This window comes from Myotis nattereri, assembly GCF_964212035.1.
Source record: "Myotis nattereri genome assembly, chromosome: 2".
Classification (NCBI taxonomy): domain Eukaryota; kingdom Metazoa; phylum Chordata; class Mammalia; order Chiroptera; family Vespertilionidae; genus Myotis; species Myotis nattereri.
The window spans coordinates 188,588,542-188,613,648 of NC_138076.1; the positions used below are offsets into that span (position 1 = coordinate 188,588,542).

General features: G+C 39.2%; 1 protein-coding gene across 1 annotated transcript in view; it reads right to left on the reverse strand.

Annotated features, from left to right (window-relative positions):
• The window catches only part of PTPRO (protein tyrosine phosphatase receptor type O), a gene marked incomplete at its 5' end in the record, with an annotated part of 137,618 nt that overhangs the window by 38,016 nt on the left and 74,495 nt on the right, over window positions 1-25,107 (reverse strand). Inside the window, 4 exons of the mRNA XM_081084012.1 lie at window positions 4,885-5,005; window positions 6,894-7,026; window positions 8,952-9,091; window positions 24,620-24,740. Coding sequence (XP_080940138.1) covers window positions 4,885-5,005; window positions 6,894-7,026; window positions 8,952-9,091; window positions 24,620-24,740 — 515 coding nt within the window. The remainder of the gene's footprint in view (window positions 1-4,884; window positions 5,006-6,893; window positions 7,027-8,951; window positions 9,092-24,619; window positions 24,741-25,107) is intronic.

Here is a 25,107-nt window from a genome sequence, read left to right on the forward strand (position 1 = left end):
TGGACTTATTCAGAATTGAAGCAGAAATTTTGACATTACTGGCACAATATGCTAATTCAGCTATTTTACTGTTCTTATCAGATGTTCTAAGAAAAGTTTTCTTCTTTTGAAAAATACACAACTATATTATATCATACTAGAGGCCCAGTGCACAAAAATTTGTGCACTCGGGGGGAGGAGTGTCCCTCAGCCTGGCCTGTGTCCTCTCGCAGTCTGTGACCCCTCAGGGGATGACCACCTGCTGGCTTAGGCCCGCTCCCCGGGGGATTAGGCCTAAGATGGAAATCAGACATCCCTCTGGCAGCCCGGCAGCCCTTGGGGGATGTCCACTAGCCAGGGGGGAGCAGGCCTAAACTGCAGTTGGACATCCTTAGTGCTGCTGAGGAGGCAGGAGAGGCTCCCACCACCACTGCTGTACTGGCAGCCATCAGCCTGGCTTGTGGCTGAGCAGAGCTCCTCCCATGTGAGAGCGACCTGACCACCAGAGAGCAGGTCCTGCATTGAGAGTCTGCCCCCTGGTGGTCAGTGTGTGTCATAGTGACCAGTCATTCCCAGTCTTTCTGCTGTAAGGGTCACTTTGCATATTACCCTTTTACTATATAGGATAGAGGCCTGGTGCACGGGTGGGGGCCGGCTGGTTTGCCATGAAGGGTGTCCTGGATCATGGTGGGGGTCCCACTTGGGTGCCTGGCCAGCCTGGATGAGGGGATGATGGCTGTTGTCAGCTGGTCACACCCCCTTCAGGGTAGGGGTCCCTACTGGGGTGCCTGGCCAGCCTGGATGAGGGGATGATAGCTGTTTGCAGCTGGTCACACCCCATTCAGGGTGGGGGTCCCCACTGGGGTGCCTGACCAGTCTGGGTGAGGGGCTGAGGGCCGTTTTCAGGCTGGCAGGCGACTGAAGCTCCCAACCTCTCCTTTTTTTCTTTTTATTCTGGGATTTATTTACCTTCGATGGCTGTCACTGGAGCTGAGAGCCGGCTTTAGCTCTGAGGCTCGGCTCCAGCTCTGAGACCTCAGCTGCTGAAAGCAGGTATCTGGGTTTGTTTGGGTTCTATAATTGTAACACTGTTGCGGTCCTGCTCGCTCCAGCTCTGATGGCTGAAAGCAGGTTTCTGGGGATTGTTTAGCTTCTATAATTGTAACACTGTTTCTTCGAGTGCAAGCTCAGAGGCCGGCAGCAGCAGGCGGGAAAACTTGGCTTCCTCCATCACTGGAGTAGGCAAGCCTCCTGTTCGCTTCAGCTGCCTGGCTGCTGGCCGCCATCTTGGTTGGCAGTTAATTTGCATATCGCCCTGATTAGCCAATGGGAAGGGTAGTGAAGTTATGGTTAATTACCATGTTTCTCTATTATTAAATAGGATTGTTTTTTAAATTACACATCAATTGACTTTCCTTTGTCCATTTCCTATAATATATAGGAATTTATTTACATTTAACTTAGAAGAAATTTTTTTTGCCCTCAAATTCAGGGGTTCTTAAACTGGGTTCTAAGGATGGAATTTAGGGCTCTATGAAGATATATTTAGTAGTTTCTTCAATTATTAGAGTAAGTAACAAGTCACAATAATATCATCAGTACTTGTGAGATTTGCTAATAACAGAAATTGCCAATATTTTTCTACAATGGCTTTTCTGCAGGTATTGAAATACTGTCTTTATCACTGTGGTGAAATATGAGAACTACTGTACACTTACTAAATATTGTTACCTAATGCATTAATAAAGAAGCACACAACACATTTGTTCTTTTACATACTTTGATGACCATATTTTAACATAATTAGTTTCTTTTTCAATCCTATGTATTTTATTTTATGCACTTAAAAAGAAAGCATTATTCTTGGAAGAGAGCCACAGCATCCTCAAACTTCCAGCAGATCATGGCACAAAAAATGTTAAGAACCTCTGTCCTAATAACCAGCTGGCAGAAGTAGAAACACTTGTCCTAAATTTTTTTTGCTGTTTGCAGCATTGAGGATGCTCCTGCAATAACACCCTCATTAATACCACTACCCCCATTACCACATTACTGTCCCCTCCGCTATTGCTATTACGAGCTAGCATTTGTTGCACACTCCCTATGATTTGAGTATTATGCTGTGCTATTACTGCATTATTGCTCCTCACTATCCACTAATGTAGGGGTTCTTGTCCCCTTCTTTATTTAAAAATGCAATTTTATTTATTTCAGAGAGGAAGGGAAGGGAGAGAGAGAGATAGAAACATCAATGACAAGAGAGAATCATTGATCAGAGGCCACCTACACACCCCCTACTGGGGATCAAGCCTGTGACCTCCTGGTTCATAGGTCAATGCTCAACCACTGAACCACACCAGCCAGGCAGATATCCTCTTCTTGATATGCCTTGGCCTCCTCACTTTTAGTTTTCCTTTCATTCCACTGGATGTCTCGTGTCAGTCGCTCTTGCTGCTACCCTTTTTTTTCTCCATGAAAATCTTAATACTAGATTATTCTGGTGCTTAATCCAGAGATTTCTTTTCTAATTTCCATTTCCTGGATTTCATCCCCTCTACAGCTTTAACACCATGTATATACTAACAACTCCCAAATTTATATCTTCAATCCAGACTTCTCTTTTGAACACCAGACTTTTATGCTCCTACTCCACACCTGCACTTGCAGTCATCTCCAGTGTAACGTTTCCCAAGCTAAAGTCTTGATGTCCCCCCTCCAAAACGCTTTCATGTTAAATCTTATCTCAGTTTATGACAATTCCATCTTTTTGGTTGGTAGGGCCCAAAACCTGGGAGTTATGCTTGACTCCTTTCATATTCATCCAACATGTAATTTGTTAGAAAATCCTATTGCCTCTCTTTTCTTTTTTTCTTCTTCTTTTTAATGTTTTTATTATTAGTTAAGGTATTACAAATGTGTCCTATTGCCTCTCTTTTCAAAATATATCTGGAATCTGATCATTTTCCCCTACCCACCATTGCTACTCCTATGGGTTGAACTACTACCGTCTCGCTCTTGCCTGGATTATGGTCATGGCTGCCTCAGTTCTCAGGCCTGCTTTTGTCCTTGCCTTATTAAAGCCTGTTCTACATAAAAGTCACAATGAAAATGTTAAAATGTAAGTCAGGTATTTTTAATCGCTGCTTAAACTCTGGAATGGCTGCCCATTTACTCAGGGTAAAGGCCAAAGTCTTTACAACTGCTTATGAAACCCTATATGATCTGACATCACCTCCTGCTGCTCCTCCATGCATTTCCGCTGCTTTAGCTACTCTTGACATCCAGCTAGTCTTTGAACCTGCTAGTCGTGCTCCTGCCTCCTCTCTTGGGTGCACACTTCCCCCAGATACCACATGATTAACTCTCTCATGTTCAAGTCTTTTCGTACATGTCACCCTTCCAGTAAGATCTACCTCCCTCCCAGAGCTCCTGTCCTCATATTCCCCAAACAGGTACTGCCAATCTCTCTTACTCTGCTTTATTATTTTTCTGTTACTGTCCGTTAATATACAACCTAATATTTTAACTTTTACCTTTAGTATTTATTGTCTATCTTTTTCACTAGAAGATAAGCTGCCTGTTTTGTATACTGTCATATTCCAAGCACCCGGAGGAGTCGGACACAAAACAGGTGTCCAATGATACTTGTTAAATGAATGGATAAAGTTTCCATGGGCTCCTCAGGGACACATAGGTTGTAAATCAAGATTTACCCTAAGGAGTATGATTTCAGAACTTCATGTTCTAGCCACAGTGCTGTGCCACTACCCTCACTATCCTTCTAAGATTTGTTCTAATGCCAACATTAAGAAGCTTGATTTTTATATTCTTGACTGATCTCCTTTCTTTACTTTCATGCTATTCCATTTTTATATCCTTCCTAATACAAGTCAGCTCATACCTTTCAATCTATTTATTTATCTACAAGTCTCCAGCTAGGCTCTAAGTTCCTCATGGACAGCTTGGATGCTTGGATATCTGATTTTTCTTTGACTATGCCATACATTTATTTAAGAATAGGTGAATGATAGAACTCTGAGAAAGAAGAATGTTGATTGATGACAAGTCAGCCAACTAACATTGGGCAAATATGAATTTGAATAAAATTTCCCAAACCCCCAAACCTGCTAGTACTTAACTAGGTAACTGGTTGTGTGTGTGTGTGTGTGTGTGTGTGTGTATTTTAAGAGAACTTATAATTGTTTTGATAATGTACAGACCACATTGTTCTTGACAATGTGCTCTGATAAGAAATGCATCAGTGGTCAAAGGAATAGGGAAGAATCAAAATCATAAATCAAAAGGCTTTTCTAACTGCAAGAGAAATGAAACTGCCTGCAACTCTGAATGATATGAACCAAAATGATGGGGGACTTTTAATGAACCTAATCACAAACTCTACAAATAATTTATCATAAGACAGCTTCAACAGAACTAATGAGGAAGGGGATTTTTTCTTTCTTGTGGTCTCCACATATATTAACTTATTTTATCAATCATTCTGAGTAGTTATAGATTTTTCTTTTACTCCAAACAACTTTGAAATTATCCAAATGTAATGTATGGGCCACTTAAAATGACAAGATCCATAGATAAGAGGTCCGATTTTGTGTAAACCAACAATGTTTGGCTTTACCTTTCCAATGGTAATGTTTTCTAAAATAATATTAAAAGTCTTCTTAGAAATCATGACAATAGTATGATAAAGGCTGGGGAGGGGACAGCAGTGAAGGGAGTCAATAGGGGGAAAAAGGAGGACATCGGTAATAATTTCAATAATAAAGATAAATTTAAAGAAGAAAACATGGAATAGAAGTAGACAACTTACTGCTATAAAAGCATACATGTATAATAAATAAATTAATGTAAAGGCTATGGGTAAAAGATTAACCAAACTTAACTTACCTAGCCATCTGCAGATGCTTTCTCCTGAGAATGATCAGGGTGACCAGCAGCAATCCAATGAGCAGGGTGCTAAGAATGGCCAGCACTGAGATGACTACCACATTGGGATTCATCACTGTAACTAAACAGATACACCATACATTTTAGTTACAGCTTCTGTTACATGGACACCAACCGAACCCACTCATGGTTTTCCATCTGATTTTGAGAGCTATGGACTTGTGACAACAACAGCAGCAACAATGATATTTCTCCAAGCTGACAATAACCTCTTCCTGGTCAACTACAAGTTAGTGGATTGATCAAAAGTATTTAAGGCCTACATTCTGGATGTTCTATAAAGGGAAATGATAAACTGTAATTCCTGTGATATAGTTTAAATTCATTGGAAGTCATTATCATATATTTTCATTCTTTAACTTTTTCAGAAGCTTGCAAACTCCTATTTTACACCCACGTCTTTAAAGTCAGAAAGCACCACTGTCTACTTCACTCACAACTAATAACGTATATGAAAAAGGCATTAGCGAGCTGCCGTCTGTTACAGCACTTAACACATCGCTAGGAGCAGGCATTCTGATGATCTGTAACCATATGTTGAGAGGTTTTCCATCTGTACAACTCAAGAGATTAAACCTTTTCATAAGTTGTAGGGCCCCTGAGAACAGAGGTTGTGTCCCTTTCATATACTTTATGTGATGATCGGTCTATAATGGCACTACACATTGCCTAGCTCATCACACTTCATGGAAGAGCAAGGTATTAAAGGTGGGAATTTATACCAAATGTTTTATAAAACTACTAACAGTGGGCCAGAGGAGAAGACAAGAATGTTACCATCCTCTGTAGTGATCATAACATCAAGAAACTGGCTGGCATATACAATCTCTAAGTGTCTGGGTGTTGCCACTTCCCATTTGGGACAATGTGGCTCCAGTTCATGGGCAGAGTACTTGAGCAGAAAGAACAGTAGACTCATGGTCAGAAGAGCTGGTTCAAGTTCACTTGACTACTAATTGCCATTTGGGGAGGCTGTTTTATCTGTCTCTCTGGACCGCATTATCCTCACTAACAAATAAGTTTAATAATATCAACTGCTTCTGGCTTGTTGTAGAGATGACAAGGAGTAATGAACAATAAGTTACATTTAGAAGAGTGTAAAAGGATATTAAAGTGAGATACTATTGATATGATATACTTATTAGGTCTATTTTTTTCCTCTCTTCTGAAAAAAGAAGAATTTAAAAATCCAAAGCAAACAAACCAAAAAAGCCTACATTATTCATCATTGGATACAGTGGCTAAATATATGATAAATGTCACAGAAATGAAAATGGATCCAGTAAAGGGTAATGTGATAAGAAGAATGGTTTTATTACAGGCAGTTTCATGGGAGATCTCAGATTGTAGAATCAGACTCCAACAAAGAGGGGAATAAAACGTATAACTCAGAAAAAGAATAAGGAAACAGCATTATTTTAGACCTTTCATTATTTTTAAATTTCCCCACTCATAGTTTCTGCTTGATTGGAAACTTTTCTGCTCTGGCCCAGAAATTGAGTCTTGCCATGATTTGACAGCTAATGGCCAAAGCTGAACTAGATGAACCAGAGTTGGTTAGGGTACTGTGGCTACCACTGAAGAGGATGGTGACATTGATACCAACTAGCATTTAGACAGCATGTGCCAGGATTTTATGTCCTTTATTTCTAAGCCTCAAAACAGCTCAACAAGGTACATATTATTATTCTAGCTTGACGGATGAATAAACAAAGGTTCAGATATAGGAAATATCTTTCCCTAAATCACATAGGGATCGAAATTAAGCACTCCCTGATCTCAAAGCTTGGAATTTTTCAATAGAACAAGCATGGGTTCCATGAAAAGGATATATATATATATATATATATATATATATATATATATATATATATATATATATGACATACAAAAATTTTGGAAAGATATAACTTTTAAAGACACCAGATCCCCCTATTGCATGTAGTTACCCATTGTTGAGACGGCTATAAATGTGGGGACACTGGGGCTGTCGTGGCTAAAGCTGGTGACACTACAGTTGTAGGCAGTGGCAGGAAGAAGGCTGGAGATGGTCACAACATGAGAAGAAACAGAAATCGGTTCCTGGAGATGCAGAAAATTAAATAAATGTTATGTAACCTTCATTTATTTTGATTTTTAAGTTTTTCATAGTTGAGTTGGTAATGGAGGGACAGAGTAAAAAATTTAAAAGACGAGAAAGGATAGCAGTGAAAAATAAGTTATAAACAATGCTACAGGGAACATAACTTCACAATTATGGGAACATAAGTATATGTTCGCAAATACACATGTATGTATGTATATATATTTTCATATTCATAGCAATTAGATTGCTGGGTCAAAAGTTGTGTATTTTTAATTTTGAAAGTGTCCTCCATAGACATTTCCAAGTTATCTACCTACTGTCAATGTCTGACAATGCCTGTTTCCCTAACTACTTCTAACATAGCATACTGGCAAACTTTGAGCTTTTCCAATCTTATTAGTGGAAACTATACCTCACTGTAATTTTATTTTGCATTTCTTTCTCCATGAGAGAAGGTTGACCATCTTTTCATATGTTTAAGAGACTTTTGTGTTTATTTTCTGTGAAATCTTTGTTTTGAGTTATTGGTCTTTATCTTTTTTACTTGTGGTAGTTCTTTGTATATTAAGGACACCCTCCCCCTTCCCTTTGTCTGCATTCTCAGCTTTTAAGTAGCATCCACCAAAGGCATAGTGACTTTGCATTCTCAAAAATATTTAATATTAAATAAAAAAATATTTAATATTAACTTATTCTATGCAGAATAAGTTGTTAATTTGGTGAGCCAATAGTCAGACTAGTGACAAGTATTACCGCACAAAATAAAAAGATGAGCCAGTAAAACAAGGACCTGAAAACTACTGCCTAAAGAGATGAAAGGCATCAGACTATTTCCCACTCCCATCTCTCACTATCCTATAAGAGTGCTTCTAAGAAAAGACTTGCTAACAAGACTCAGTTATAGGAAGTAGCAGCCTACCCCTTGTTTTCGTAAAGAAAATATCACTGCAGTTCTAGAGAAAAAAAAACAACCCACTCCTGGCAGAGCAGTGGTTTTCAAAAAGGATTCTTAGAATGGAAAAAAAAAGATTTGGCTGTCCAGTAGAGATAAAAAAGAGATAGTTAGTAGAAGTCAATATCAAAAGGGAAAAGGAATAAAGCAAATTATCTTAACACTCGGTTGAGTATTAAAAAGATTTATACTCCCAGAAATCTTTTTTTTCAATCTCAAGAATTTCATTATTTTAAAAGCATCAATTATTCACTGTATTTCATGATATTCCTCACACTTTCCATTTTCCTTCCATGTCTGACTGTGAAATATTTTTGAGCTGTCAGACAACTCAGTGCTCATCATATTTGCTGTCTGCGATTCTAAAGCTTTAACAATCACCTCACCCATCCTACATTTTCCCAAACAAAATTATCTTCCTTCCTTACTAACTAGAGATGGACCCTTCTTTTCATTTTTCTTAGTAATATGCATCTCTCTTGTGGCACTTGTTTTAATTTCATTATTTCTAGAATAATGAACTATCCACAACTGCATGAAAAAATTTTTTGAAGGCAGGTATTAATTCTGCCATTTGTGTTCCATACAGTGACCTTCGCAAAATTGGAATCAGTTCATGTTTATTAAATTATGTTTTCCATGGCAGTGTCTTCATCCTCTCAATGGATTTAATATCCAAAAGGAAAAGTAAACCCTCTTAATCCTTCAGTCTGAACCAGAGGGGCTAAGGTTTAGGGACAAAAAAGAAGTTCAAAGTTGAAAAGAAACTTGGCAATTTGGCAACTTGGTTCTACAACCTACTTTGGGCTTGTTCTGAGCATATTGTTAATTTCTCTCACTGAAACACAAAACCATAAATGCAGTGTTTTCATTTTCTATCGGTCTAAGAAAGCAAAGGTTTTCATTTTGCTCAGCTAATTAGCCTTAATCAAAGGTAACTCAGAGAAGGAAGACGAGCGTGTACGGTACCTGCAGTTTTGTTTCCTGACCAGAGCCAACTTGTTGACAGAAGACTTCAAAGAAATCAGCTACCCCCTCTTCCACCCACAGCAGAGTCACCGAAGTCTGGGTTTTATTCACTGCAAAGAGTGATTTTGGAGGAGCTGGTTCTGAGCAAAGAAAAAGTTTAAAAATGTTTTATTAAATGTAACATATTCTTTCTTCTTTCACTGATCAGCAAGATAAAATAGCCACACACAAAAATCCAAATATAGGTAGTTAAGAGCGCCATGAAGATTTTATATTTCTTTTGAAATATCTCCTTTCACCAAGACAGTCAATCTTAACTGCCTTTTTTCCTCTTCTATTTTATACTTCTCTTTTTGGAACAGTTCTGTTTCCTACTTCAGGTTTATTACAGACATCATCTATTAATAGTTTTTATGTCATCTACACTGGCATTAGCATGGCCCTGATCATCCAGAGCTTTATGGGTGAGAAACAAGCACCTATACTCATAAGGCTGAGAAAATGAAAGTGATGTGTGTGTTCCCTACTAAGGAAAAGATTCAGTCTGGTGGTTAGTCAACAGCTTGCCTTCCTTTCTCTTGAGACTATTTAAAATAATTTAGTTAGGAATGATTTCTTGAAGTGATAGTCAACATTAAAAAGGGTAAAGCTAATTAGATGATAAGATTTCTTGGTTAAAGAAAAAGATTTATGAAACAGAAACAGACCCACAGCTACAGAGAACAGACTGATGATCGCCAGCGGGGAGGGGAGGCTAGGGGACTGGGTGAAAAAGGTGAAGGGATTGAGAAATACAGATTGGTAGTCACAAAGTGTCATGGGAATGCAAAGTACAGTATAAAAAATATAATCAATAATATTGTAATAACTATGTATGGTGCAAGATGGGAACTGGAAATAACAGTGGGAACACATTTTCAAGTATATGATTGTTTAACCACTATGCTATACACCTGAAACTAATACAAAATAATATTAATTAAACTGTAATTGAAAAAAATTAAAAAAGAAAAATACCAATGGAAAGGGACTAGGTAGTTAATAAGCTGTTGGTGAACTGATTTCTTTATCTTATTCTTTTAATCATGATCAATAAATTAATTCATTAGTCATGTAAGCTGTGCTGTCCAGGCCCCTACATTCTCATTTTCAGTAATGGAATCACTGAACTTGTTGGCTTGAGACCAACCCCTGCCTGTTCCCAGTTCTAGGAAGTGGTCTGCTGTCTTGTTCCCCAATTCCTGAATCTCTGCTGACCCCCCCTCCCTGTGCCGCTGTCCTTGGGGCATTGCCTTTCCTTTGATGACATTCTGCATACAAAGGGCTATGTCTGAACCCAAGTTCTTAAACCAGGGTCCCTGTGACCTGCTGTCAGATTGCCTTGACCTTGCTTGCTTGGGCATATCATATCTTGCTGTTGGGTTTACGTAACAGCATACTCTGCCCACCTGGGTGTCCCTGACAGACAACTGCTCCCACTGTTTGCTTGGATTTCTTTTTATGATCAGCCCCACTCTCCGAGGTTGGTCTCCAGTTCTTAGGTTTTAGAAGAGCTTGAAAAATCCCTGGAAGCCTTTCACTCCTTTGAAAAGTGTATGTTCTTGTGTGGGAAGGTTTAGGCTTTCTTTGTAGAATATCATCATCATGGTCCTATCCAGAACCCAAGAAGTATTTCAGAATCATTCTTGACATAATCTATTGCAGGTAACCTAAATTTGTGTCCAACTAAAAAGAAGTCTTTGTCCTATCCAGAGTCAGCTTGACAAGGGTAGGAAGAAGAGTTGAAGGAGGAAAGAGATGAGTTAGTCTTGGAAAAGAATAATTTACAATAGATGTCAGGAGCCCTTTCTCAATTGCAATGAATTGCCTACTCTTCCAGACACTGTATTGTCTCACTTTCTTTCTGATGAAGATTGTTGATAAACAGAGACCAACTTCCAGTTCCCACACTGCTAATAGGGTTATGAGTCAGAGAATAAATCCTCCAGTGATTCTGACTTGGGTAGAACTTGGACCTTTGAAAGCAAGTGTGAGTTTGTCTGGGGGTAGGTATGAATTACTTGTTAGGCTGAGCCTGGGTTATTTCTCTAGAAAAATTATACACCACTGAACTGCTCCTCAGAGTGTGTCTATTGGACAATGATTAGAATCCCTAGGACATCTCTTTATACATTTTTCTCATAGGTAAATAACATTAGTTTAATTATCCGATATGAACATTGCCTGAATCTTTACTAATCTCCAGATCTGCCTTTTTTACACATGTATTTCCAATCTGCACTTAATAAATATCTCATTATTACCTCAAACTCCATATGATCAAAATGGAACCTGAAGTCCTCGCCTTCTCACAAATCAATTCTAATTTCAAACTACTCCTGATTCTCTCAGGAGTACCGCCATTCATTCAATCATCTAAGATAACTATATTGAGGCTCTCTTGCTGCTCTGTGCCAGACAGCATATCTTTTAATAATTGTTGTCATTTATTCCCTTTATCTATTCTTTTCATTATGTTGCAGACTTTGTCATCACACATATCAGTCATTACAGTATCCTTTACTCCTTTTCCCCACCTCTAGTTGGCTTTTTCTTCATTTGTCAATGATGGCTTAAATCATTTCAAAACACCACTTTGCTCATGTTAAATCCTACCTGTGCCATGATCAATTGTGATCAATGTCTATTGTGTCAAATCCAAATAGGCCAAGTGTTATGGCAGCCTTAGCAAACAAACTAATACAGTCTCTTATTGTTCAAAATATCAAATATAGCCTCGCTCATAAAGGAGAGGAATAGGCATACATTGTTCATGTTATCAAGAGTAAATGAGCTTTAAGATAATATATACAACAACACTTTATATAATATAAAGAGTCATGTAGATATTAGTTATAGAACATCTGATTACCATTTTCTATCTCTTTAAATCTCATTTTAAATATTAACTTATTCAAAATTTCCCTGGTCCATAACACCAGCTTCCCTTTTGGTTAAAATAATTTCAGAGACTATGATATATTTTTTTACTTTATTGTCTAAAGTTTTACATATGTCTCCTTTTCCCCCAGTTGATCCCCCCAACCCCGCCCAGTCATTCCCACCCCGGCAAGCCCCTTCCACCAGAGTCTATGATATTTGATGTGAGAATCTATGGATGTGGGTAATATAGGCTATTTTTACAAAATACGGTATAGATGCAGGGTTTGCTTTTCAGTACTCTCTAAAAGCTTTCTACCATTGCTGCTGTTGCAGTGAACTATTTGGCCCTCTCCCTTTCCTCCTCTTCCCTCTTCGTCAATGCCTCTCCTATATGAGTTGGGAATCCAAGCTAATTTTATAAAGGGATCAAGTACAGTGCACAGACCACAGGCAGAATGGAAAGCTGAAAAGCTACCTCTACCATTTAATTTAGATTGGATTAGGAGGGGCTCAAGCTGTTGTGCAGGCTCTCTGGAGAGTGAAGGTGACCTTGAGTGAAGTACAAGCTAGTGTCTAATTCTTATTCTCGGCTCTGGCAGCAAATCTCTTATTTCCTAGAGAATTCCAAAGGGAGCCAGGTGTACTATTTAGCCTTGGAGCAGAGTAGAATGCATTTATTGTCTAAAATCCATCTTTCCCGGATAGTTATTACATTGTTTCTTATTTTAATGTGACCCATTAGTTTAGCTGCTGATAGGGTGATGTTAATGAGGTCAAGATTATATCCATAAGGGCCAACTAGATTCATTCTGCTTACATTTCATATCTCTAAACTTGATGAGTCATTTTGCAAATGTGGAACATTGGTGATAAGGGAAATTTAATAGAAAAACATTCTAAAAAATGATCAGTGGTGGCAAAATCTATTTTTAACCCTCAGCCTCACTGATAGCAATTTGCTAGTATCCTAGAATACAAACAATAGTCTTTAACATCTTTACCATATGTCTTTAAAATCTATTTTTATTTTCTTCAACTCAGGCAGTTCTACCTTAAGCAGAATAAGCTCATAAAGTTGGCCAAAAAAAGCATCTGTGACTTAAGATGTAAACTGCATAAATTATGTTCAACTTAGTCAAAACATCTAAAAAAGAAAGCACTAATTTGAAAGAAGAAAAAAGAGATAGGTAAATTAATGAGAGTGAATTAAGATCGACATGCAATAAAATCAAAAGAAGAAAAATCATACTAAAAAGCAAGAAACCTCTGTTAAACTGAAGTTTATTAGGCCAATTCTCTTGTTGACTTTGGGTAATTCTCTTCCTAGGTACATTTAATAAGTAGACCACTTAAAAATAACATTGGAAAATTTTTTAAAAAATTCAGGCAAATATTTAGCATTAAACTATAATTAGGCCTTATTCATAAACAAAACAAAATTTTCATTTGCTTAGGAATTAGAAATACCTGTCATTTCCATTACATTTTAAATAAATTCTTTATGGCTTAATAATAGCAAATGTAATATTCCCTTCTGTGAATCACTGAGTGTATTTATGGTTTTACCAGTTTACGTAAATTAAGATTGCTAGATTTGCTCAGAAAAAGCTCTCATTTAACTTGACTTAGTTTTGAAACAAAATTTCTGACTTCCTCTTTTTTGGTTCCAGAGATATATGTTTATACTCAGCCTTTTTATTTAGTTAGGAGTTACATATTGCAGAATTCTTAGGACAAAATCATTGCTCTTATGTATCATTAACCTTGTTGCCTTAACTCTGAACTCATGCATGAATTAAGTTCTAAAACTTGAAGGAACATTAAAGACCAGTTAGTCCAGACCCTCATTTTATAGATGAGGCAGCTGAACTCCAGAGGGCCTGGGTCACTTTTCTAAGGTAACACAGTTTATCCCTGAGAGTCACAACTGGAATCCAAACCTCTGTACCCCTAGTGAAGGGCCCTTCATACATCTAACCTCCTCCCCCCAAACATGGGTGTTTTCCATCCATTTCCATGTAACTGGGGATAATGAAGCCTCCTGAAAAGTTCCCTTGCCCAGAAGACCTACTTATCCAGACTGGGCACTTGCTTATTATGTACATAAATCAGTGCAAAATATCAGTCACTGCCCTATGAGTCCACCATCCAGATTCCTCTAACCTATTCAGAAGAAACTTGTGAAGCATGCAAGTCATTTTTTGGTGGGCAGGAGAAACACTTTTAAGGAAGTACATAAGTTGTGTGGCTTAGCTGTGGGCAGCTGGCAAATTGCAGTGAAACCCCAAAGACTGCAGTGGAAAATGGGAGAGATAAATGAAGAAGAGGCATCAGTCAGCCTCAGGTGCAGGAATGGAGCCATGGAACGGTGACATGCCTGACAGCCGAACGCAGAAAACAATGCTTGCATGGGGCTGCTGGCCCTGCGGGTCTGTACAAGAGGAGTAGCACAGCAGTGATCCTCTGCAAAGAAGTCAATAGGAAAACCTTCCACAAACTCCCATCATCACCATCATTCTACTCATCTGCCCCATTAATGCCCATATACGCTATCATTCATCATCTTACTACAGATTCATCCAGGTTATGGCCACCTCCTCCACTGGTACCTTGGACCATGTCTTCTGGCCCAGGCAAGGACATCACTCAAACACAGCGGTTCTCAACCTGTGGGTCGCGACCCCTTTGGTGGCCAAACGACCCTTTCACAGGGGTCGTCTAAGACCATCCTGCATATCAGATATTTACATTACGATTCATAACAGTAGCAACATTACAGTTATGAAGTAGCAACAAAAATAATTTTATGGTTGGGTCACAACATGAGGAACTATATTTAAAGGGCCAGAAGGTTGAGAACCACTGCTCTAACAAGTTTCACCCCAACTATTCTGTATCATCAATTCTTCCTGTTCTGTTGAATCACTCTAATTAGTGCATGGACAAGCTGTTTCCAGCTATTTAAGGAAATAAGAAACACAAACAAAGCAAAACCCAACCAAACAAATTAATACTCTTGGGTACTTTCAGCTCTTGCTCATTTTCTCTCCTTTTTACAATAATACTCCTCACAAGTTTTGTTATTCCAGCTATCTTTAGTTTTTCCCCTTTCACACTCTCTTGAAATCCTTTTAATTATTTTTTTTCTCACCACTCCATCCAAATGCCTCCTCCTCAAATCACCAGTGACTTCTGGGTTGTGAAGATCAACGGTCACTTCTTATCTTGACTTATCAGCAGGCTTGAAAGTTGACCACTGTACTCACTGAAGCACTTTCTTTGCTTGGCGCTTAGCACATCACATTTTTCTGGCCCTTATTTCACTGGCTACTCCTCAGATTGTTTTGCTGGTTCCTGTTCACTACTTCCACTTCTTCAGGATAGTGTGCCCCTGGACTTAGTCCTTGGACAGCATTCTTTTTCTTTATTCATTCCTCAATAACCTCATCCATTTGGTTTCTTGAAATTTGTATTTCTAATCCTAAAGACTCCAAGCTCCAGTGCCTACTCAGTGTCTGCTCTTTCATGTTTAATTGACACCTTCAAATGATGACACACCCAAAACCTGAACTTCTGAGTTTTCCCCCAAACCTGTCTCTGCCATAAGGTTTACCAGCTCAATAAGTAGTACCTCTGTCCTTCCAAAATAAAATTTCTATCACCTGCATGACTACCATCCTGATCCAAGCAAGTATAATATCATATCTGGATACATGCAATAGCCTCCTAACTTTAAGGTGATCGTGTAATTTATCAAAAGTGTCCAAATTAGCCCTGGCCTCTTTGGCTCAGTGGATAAAATGCCAGCCTGCGGACTGAAGGGTCCCAGGTTCGATTCAGTCAGGGCACAGGCCTGGGTTGCAGGCTCGATCCCCGGTATGGGGTGTGCAGGAGGCAACCAAGCAACAATTCTTTCTCATCATTGATGTTTCTATCTCTCTCTTCCTCTCCCTTCCTCTCTAAAATCAATAGAAATATTTTTAAAATAGTTTGGGGAAGAAAAAGGATTGCTAAAGAGGTCAATGGGGATGGACGGTCATCTTGTCTAGCTGCCTTTACCCTTAGCCCTGAACAGCCTACCCTCCCCAAAGAGATCCTGTGAAACTTACCAGGTCATGTGACTTCTCTGCTGAAACCATCCAAAGGAGTGCCATCTTACTGCTCCTTTGTTACCTCTTGGCTCTTTGATTTAGGATTCTTCTGTTTACTTCACTTCAGCCACACTGCCTCCCTGACGTGTCTTTGAACTTGCCAAGCACACCGGTCCTTCTGCAGCTTTGCACTGTGGTTCCCTCTGCCCCGACAGAATCTCCTCCTGTTATCCACAAGGCTCACTCCTTCCTCCAGGTTTTCACTGAAATATCACCTTTACAGTGCAGCTTACCCTATTCCTCCCCTCCTACAAAAATTGCACCCCCTAGTCTCCATAACACTTCCCCCTTCTTGGCTTCAATTGTAATCAACTTATCACCTTTGGATATCTTATATTTATCATCCCTTTTTCTTCACTAGATAAGGGTAGAAGTCTCCCCCCCCCCCCCATTTATTTCTGTGTCCTCTGCACATAGAATAGTGCATAGCACATAGTAAATTCTTTTTTAAAAAATATATTTCATTGATTTTTTACAGAGAGGAAGGGAGAAGGACAGAGAGGTAGAAACATCAATGAGAGAGAAACATTGATCAGCCACCTCCTGCACACCTCCTACTGGGGATGTGCCCGCAACCAAGGTACATGCCCTTGACCGGAATTGAACCTGGGACTTTTCAGTCCACAGGCCGACGCTCTATCCCCTGAGCCAAACCGGTTAGGGCTAAATTCTTAATAAGTATTTGTTGACTGACAGAATGAATTCATTTTTTAAACAGTATAGTACCTTAAATATTTTATTAGCTTCTTTTAACTGACTGGCAGCATATAGTATATATTCTTCCTTCGTCCCTTCCTTCTCTCTGTGTTCCATTGACACAATTTATTCTCATTCTTATTTTATTAAATATATTTTCTTTCTTTTTTTGTGGGGTTAATGAGGATAACAAGTTAGTCACTAGTAGGAGAGAATTAAGAAAAGCATGGGTGGATAGGAGAGGAACTTTAACTTCAGTACACTGTGACTCACAGCACTTTACTCACTTCTTACCAAATATGAGAACTGTGTATTTCCAAGCAACTATACCCAAAATTGTAAACTCAATGGCTTCAACATAATAATAAACAGATTTTTCTCAATGGGGAGTGAGACTATAAAGGTTAGTACATGTGATGACTGGGCTTTTATACAGTTAGAAATGACATTTCATCCAAATGTGTGTAATTATTTATAATCTGAAATATTATGAGAGAAAGTAACAGATTCTAATATTCCCCAAATTCCTAACATCTGAAAGTCTTTGAATTTTTTGGCCTATAGTCCAATTATGTTTTACAGATTCTTAATTTATATAAAATCTCTCATGACTGAGGTTAAAAAAAATCAAGCCAATGTCATTAATATCCAAGTTCTAAAACAGGAACCCACCCAGATGGGTGTGTGTCTCCTCCCTGTTCTGTAAATGTGTTAATAGAAAATGGAAGTTTTTATTTAAAAATAAAACCCACCCAAATGCAGGAAATCATAAGCAACAGATGGATATAAAGTACTGGATCACTGTTTCTAGACACAGGCTCAACAGTATGTGGTGGGTCAAATTTCTCAAGGTTCAAGCTTGCTCAAATGAGGACATTGCACTAAATTACAAATCTCTCCCGGCACTAAAGTTACTTCCTTCCTTATCTTGAACTGCCTGAGCACAGCTATGATCAGGGTAAGGCAGAAGTTTGGCAATGGTGGTGTAGACAGTCTTGTCTTTTGGCTTCCTCTGGCCCCATGGGCTGATTCTTTTGTCTCTCTTGCTGGCTTCTCCTCCTCTGCTCAGTTTCTAAGTGCTGGGGTGCATCTTCTGCGCTAGACCCAGGGCCTCTCTTCTCCTCTGTTTCTGCCTACTACTTGGTGATCTTATCCAGACACCCCCAAATTTCTATTTCCAGCCTAGAAGTCTCTCCTGATATCCTTGTATCAATAATCTCCTTACCTGACAATGGCACTTGGATGTTTTCTCAATATTTTTATTTCCAAGGAAGAAACCTGATTCTCCCAAGTTTACTTCTCTAGGTTTTCCAGTCTTTTCAATCTCAGCAAATGGCAACACCATCCACCCTAGATGCTCAAGAGCAAAGCCCAGTATTCATTCTTAATTTCCCTGTCTCTCATTTCTTGTTTTCACTCCTTCAGAAAGTCCTGTGAACAAAACCTCCCAAAATAGCACCTGAATGTTGTCCACTTTTCTCATCTCTATTACTACCACTTTGGTCAAAGTTACCGTCATTTCCCATGGCACTTGTTTGATTTAGAATGCTGTTTCTTTTGTTTTGTTTTTAAATATTTTTTTTAATTGATATTAGAGATAGAGGAAGAGAAAGGGATAGAGACATCAATGAGAGAAAACACCAATCTGTTGCCTCCTGCTTTGCGGGCTAGGGATTGAGCCCGCAAAGTAAGTATGTGCCCTGACCAGGAATCAAATCTGTGACCCTTTGGTTCATAAGTCGATGCTCAACCACTGAGCAACACCATCCAGGCTAGAATGCTGTCTTTAAAGATAAGGACAAATAGTCCCTTGATTTGTCTCCCCACCTTCATTATTGACCCAACCATCCTTTCTCCCTTGAACAACCAGAGGGATTATTTTAAATATGTCAGATTATTATTTTTAAATTCTCTAAATAGCTTCATATTGCACTCAAAATAAAATCTCAGCTGTATGCCTTACAAGTCCTGTATAATCTGGCCTCTGCCTATTCCCTCTACCTAGCTTGCTCTGTCCCAACCTTCTCATTGCAGATACTTTCTTGTTGTTCAGATATGTGCTCATTGCTTCCTCAAAGAAAGTTGTGTTTTCTTTAATTACATAATTGCTCTGTACCACACTATCCCATTGTAATGCTCTATAAAGTACTTATTATCTCTCCCTTTATTGGATCATAAGCATGTTGTGAATAGCAAGTGAAAAAGTCCTTCAGGTTCATTACTACAAGTACGTTGGCATCTGAACATTGCTGAGAAGGTTGTCAGTACATATTTGTTAAGTGAATGAATGGCTATTCTATTACCAGAGACCTATTTTGTGGTATGTCCAACACTTCTCATTCCTGTTTCTCCTCTTGTCTTGTTTATATGGAGTTTCAGATAGATTTATAAAGACTAGAAGTTGTGACTGGTTGCTAGTTGAAGCCACAGTTGCAATGCAGACCAGTGAGTTCTTGTGAATTAACAAGTCCTAGTGAAGATTTGATTGACACATTTATTGATTGCCAAAGGGAGCTATCATCACGTACCATTAGAGGAACCATAAAGCTTCTGGAAACCTAAAATTCTTAATGGGATGACTGACTGAAAGCCCTGCGAACAGCACTACTATTGGAACATGCCTTCTGATGCTTAGCTATACTAATAAAAGGGTAATATGCTAATTAGACCAGGAGACCTTCCAGGAGACCTTCCAGACGTCCTTCTGGACAAAGCCATGGTTGTGGGGCTGAGGCAGAGGCAGTTAGGGGCAATCAGGTCGGTGGGGAGGCAGTTGGGGGCAATCAGGCCAGCATGGGGGGGGGGCAGTAGGGGCCAAGAAGGCTGGCATGGGGGGCAGTTGGGGGCAATATGGCTGGCAGTGGGGCAGTTGGGGGTGAGCAGGCCGACAGTGCGTGGTGGTTGGGGATGAACAGGCTGGCAGGAGGGGTAGTTGGGGGTGATCACGCTGGCAGGCGAGGGGCAGTTAGGGGTGATCAGGCTGGAAGGGGTGCAGTTGGGGGCTATCAGGCCAGCAGGCAGAGTGGTTAGGGGCAATCAGGCAGGCAGACAGGTGAGTGGTTAGGAACCAGCAGTCCTGGATTACAAGAGGGATGTCCGACTGCTGGTTTAGGCCCCAATTGTGAGAGGGATGTCCGACTGCCGGCAGTCGGACATCCTCTGAGGAGTCCCCGAGTGGAGAGGGTGCAGGCCAGGCTGAGGGACACCCGCCCCTGTGCATGAATTTCATGCACCAGGCCACTAGTCCTATATAATAAAAGGCTAATATGCAAATAGACCAAACGGCAGAACGACCGGTTGCTATGACACGCACTGACCACCAGTGGGCAGACACTCAATGCAGGAGCTGCCCTCTGGTGGTCAGTGTGCTCCCACAGGGGGAGCGCCATTCAGCCAGAAGGCAGGCTTACACTGGCGAGTGCAGTGGTGGTGGTGGGAGCCTTTCCTGCCTCTGCCACAGTGCTAAGGATATTTGACTGATGGCTAGCAGGCCTAAACTGTCAGTTGGACAACCCTCAAGGACTCCTCGGCAGCGAGAGGGCGCAGGCTGGGCTGAGGGATCCCTCCCTCGCAGTGCATGAATTTCATGCACTGGGCCTCTAGTTGGTGACATAATAATTGAAAATTCTTGGCAATTGTTTTGAAGGTTCTTTATCCTTACACATGCCACCTTGAATTAATTTATATTGTACTGGGTTCATTAATAGTTTGATTTCTTTATATATCTAATCTTGTCCTCCTTAATAGCAAGTAGAATGACTCCAAACGGGCCTCTGCCACAGAGAAATTGAATTAGGATTGTTAACCCAACCAATTTTGGTCTAGGTTCAGCAACAGCATTCTGATTCACACAAGCCCTGAAAATCTGGGTGCTGAAATTGTATTTTTCTGTAAAGTAAAATTAATTTCACTTTCATGTATACCAAGTAAATGCTTTAAAGAAACATAAAGTGACAAGCATCAAAGTTTTGTAAAAGGAAACATAATTTCAATTTAATTATGACAAAAGCAAAATGTTTTCATTTCTCTGAAAGGTGAAACTTATTTTGGTTAAATATTAATTCGAATACTATTTTCAATTTTGAGGTTGGCAATTTCAATTCAATTCATTCAGTATCTATTGAGAATCTACAGTAGGAAAGGCATTGTGTTACAGGAAATTGAAAGAGCTTATAAAATACAGTAATGTGATGAGTAGAATAAAAAATAGACAAATAAATAGAAAGTAAGGTTATTTAGTTTTTAGGGTGGAGGAAGGGAAGGCTGAGAATAGATACATTATATACAGACAATCTGGCTTTCAGAAAGAAAAAATAGAGGCAGTATACTATAAAGGCAATATTAAAATATCAACAAGGAAAAGCTTATTGGTTCTAAGGGTTCTGACTCACTAGAAATAATTTCTGTGGGAACTTGCCTTTCATTCTTGAAAAATTTAAAGAACTTTCTAAGCTAGTTTAAATAGCCCTGTCTGTTAATAGGTATCTATGGAGGCCCAAAACCTCATGATAAGTTTGGGAAACTATCATGGTTTTTACTCAGACTCCAATGTAGTGTGAGTATAATTGTCCCAGTTTATGACTTTAACCCATACTTGCTTCATATATCATCCTAAATAATAAAAGCCTAATATGCTAAGTGTCCAGTCATCTGGTAGGCCGTTCAACCAATCAAAGCATAATATGCTAATGATATGCTAAGGCCTCTCAACTGCTCACTATGACGTGCACTGACCACCAGGGGGTAGACAGTTGACTGGTCGATCAGTTGCTATGACATGCACTGACCACCAGGGGGCAGACACACTGACCAGTAGGTTAGCTTGCTGCTGGGGTCCAGCTGATGGGAACTGAGGAGACAGGCCAGACACACCCTGGAGTTCTCCTGTGGTCTCTCCCCATCTGGACAACCTCCTATGTCCCTCCCTGTCCTTGATCATGCATAATGGGGTCCTTAGGTCTGGCCTGTGCCCTCTTGCAATCTGGGCTGAGGGACACCCCCTCCCCCAGTGAAGTGCACTGGATCTCTAGCCCATAATGTCATATAAAAGTGACAGTGAAGCATGCAACAGGTCCACTGAATGCTATTTTGGTAAGAGCACCTCTGAACTTGCACTTTAAGAGAGACTAATAAATCAAATGAGTTGGGTACAGCAGCTAGGCCCTGAGAATCACAGCTACTGGTAATGATACAGCTTGGGGAAAGAAAGGCATGGGGAACGTGAGCATAATCTTTAAATAGTTATACTTTTCCAGAAATGAATTTTAAACTGACATTTATACTTGGGCAAATTTTCAGGTAATGGTTGGAATTGACAGAGAGGCTATTTTTTTCTTAATAGGAAGATCATGAAATGCTGGTAGCTGGTGATAGCCACATTTTTAGAATTCAAGTGTAGACTGCTAGGGAAGAAGAGCAGATTGCCTGTAGTGCCCAAAATTGAACTCTACCAGAGTCTCAATAGGCAAAGTACTGCCCCCCTGAGGGTACTTTTGAAATTTACAGAAATGTTTTTAATAGTTACAACAGAAGTTAACTGGACTTTTGTGAGCAGGACACAGAAATGCTAGATGTCCTGCAATGATGAAGAAAGCTCCGAACAGAAAAATTGTCCATATCCAACGTACCATGTGACTTTCTAATGTCACACCAGAATAAATCCATTATAAATATAATTGCAAGTACTTTACCATGTAATATTGGATTTTTTTTCAAGGAGTTAAAATAACTTAGAAGAAGGCTATCAGCAAGAAGGATATTCAAGTGGAATTAAGAAGTGATCTCAAAATTATGTAACAATTGACTTTTTCTGCCCATAGTGTTTATTCAATATGTTATGTATTTCCAACTACCTATTTAAGTTTAAAAGGTTTCAGTACAAGAATTTAGTTTTGAGTTGGCAAATATAAGACAAAAAATTTAAGACTTACTGCAATGAATTACAGAGAATGCAACTATTGGGTAAACTAAGGAAATATTACACTTTGTTTTCTTGGGAATATTCTAGGAGTCTTCTAAATGTCAGCCATGCTACTCATGGTATTTAAGCTGCTAACAAAAATACCCTGGATCCATATTAACTTTAGCTGCATGTATGAATATATGCAATAACAGTGGCTATTTGAGACTCATGAATACACTCAGACACAGCTTAAAATTAGCAGACATCTGAAACAGTGATATCAGTGAGTTATGTTAAGTGTTTTAAAATGTTTTGCCATTTTATATATTTTAATTTTTTTTTTAAAAAAAGATCTCTGCTGTGAAAATTACATATTGAATTGGAATGCATTTATTTTGGGGGTCAGTACTCTTAAACTGATACTGTCCCTTGAGGTTTACCATACAATTTTTTGCCAATCAATCCTCTTTTGCCTGCTGCTGGTTATAGGATGATCATCTCTGAGGTCCCTTAAACTATTAGAAACTAAATGAATATATCAATGCATGGTATATTGTTGAATGTAGAAGATGTGTTTATGTTGCACACCATCATATCTTAGTTGTTTTTCATAATACGGAAAATTATTTTGATACTACACTACACAATAAGTTTTAGCTCATTTCCAAGAATATCATACTTTCCTCATTTCCTCTCATCCACAGCCCATTATTTTTCTTGGCATGTTATTTCTACTTTAATTAAGGTTATTTCCCTCTTTCTTTTATTAGATGAAAATATATCTAGTCTCTTATTACTTCTCTTAATTTTAGGTTTTATTCTATCTGTACTTATGCTTGCTCAGTTATTTATAACTAATCAATATAAACTTGTTCACTTCTGCATTTATTTGTATACTACTTATATGGAAGAACTACTGATCCTTTTACTTCTTGTAAACTCCAACTTATTCCTATTAATAATGTGTAGTTATCAAGTAATTTCATTATGATTTTTTTTGAAGAGCTGTATCTGAACATATACATAGGGAATCCATATCCATTTATTATAAACTAGAGGCCTGGTGTGTGCACGAATTCATATACCAGTGGGGTCCCTTGGCCTGGCTTGCAGGATTGGGCCGAAACCAGCTCTCTGACATCCCCCAAGGAGTCCCAAATTGTGAGAGGGCACAGGCCAGGCCTCGGGACCCCACAGGTGCATGATCAGGGCCGGGGAGGGGCATAGGAAGTTGGCCAGCTGGGAAGGGGCCGTGGGAAGGCTCCAGGTATGTCCAGCCCATCTCATTCAGTCCCAATCAGCTGAATCCCAGCAGCAAGCTAACCTACTGGTCAGAGTGTCTGCCCCCTGGTGGTCAGTGCACATCATAGTGACTGGTTGACTGGTCGACTGTCTGCCCCCTGGTGGTCAGTGCACATTATAGCGAGCAGTTGAGTGTCCTTAGCATATCATTAGCATATTATGCTTTGATTGGTTGAACGGCCAGCCAGATGACTGGACACAGCATATTAGGCTTTTATTATATAGGATTATTTTATTTTATCTTGATTTTATATTAAAGTTAAGACATTATATCAAATTTTAAAATATCAATACATGGGTTATTTTTCTTATCATTTAATTGTAGATATTAAAGAGAGCATTACATAATAGTGATATGAAAAGGAAATGGCTTCTGATGGGTTGAGTACACTGTGCTAGATAATCGCAAAGATCCTTCCATCTTTAAATCCTGAGACTCCTTAGATTCTCTAAGCTTACTATGACTGATGGACACTCCTATCTCCCAATACAGTAAGCACTGCACTTACAGAAACTTATACTAAGATGAACATACTCTTCTGGTAGTATAAATGACTATATTTCACTTCTAAAAGAGAGTGAACTGTTTTTTTGTGATTTCACTGAGTTGAAAAGACCATGCTAAACCAAGAAATGCAAATGCTAGTTTTCCCAGCATAATCACTTTCACACTCACACCTGTGCACTCATCTCACCTAGCTTGACAAGGCGGAGCAGGGAGGTATTACTTCCTCTTTCAGTGCAAGCAGTTACAGAGAGATTGTAGATATCTCCTGGAGGCAGGCTGAGAATTGCAGTCATGACATTGCGTGTTACCTGCAAGATCATCAAAATCGAGGGTTTAACCTTCTGATCAACTTGAACTATAATACCATTCTAAACAATTACAGGACTATCACAGACATGGCCTCTCTGTGCTGTGCTGCAATATACAAGTGATTACAACCTTATGAATAAGTTATTTCCTCTAAAAGTGATATAAATTCCTGATCTGAGCCAAATGCAAAGTAGCTCTAAATACGCATAATACATATCAGAGCATTTTTGCAATCGATTCCTTTGTTTGGAACAGGTATCACTCTGATATTTCCCCTCGTATTCACAGCAAATTTTATAAAAGGTAACTGCTGGGCTGTTCCTGATAGGAATATTTCTCAGCCCTGGAACACTCAGAAGAAACGCA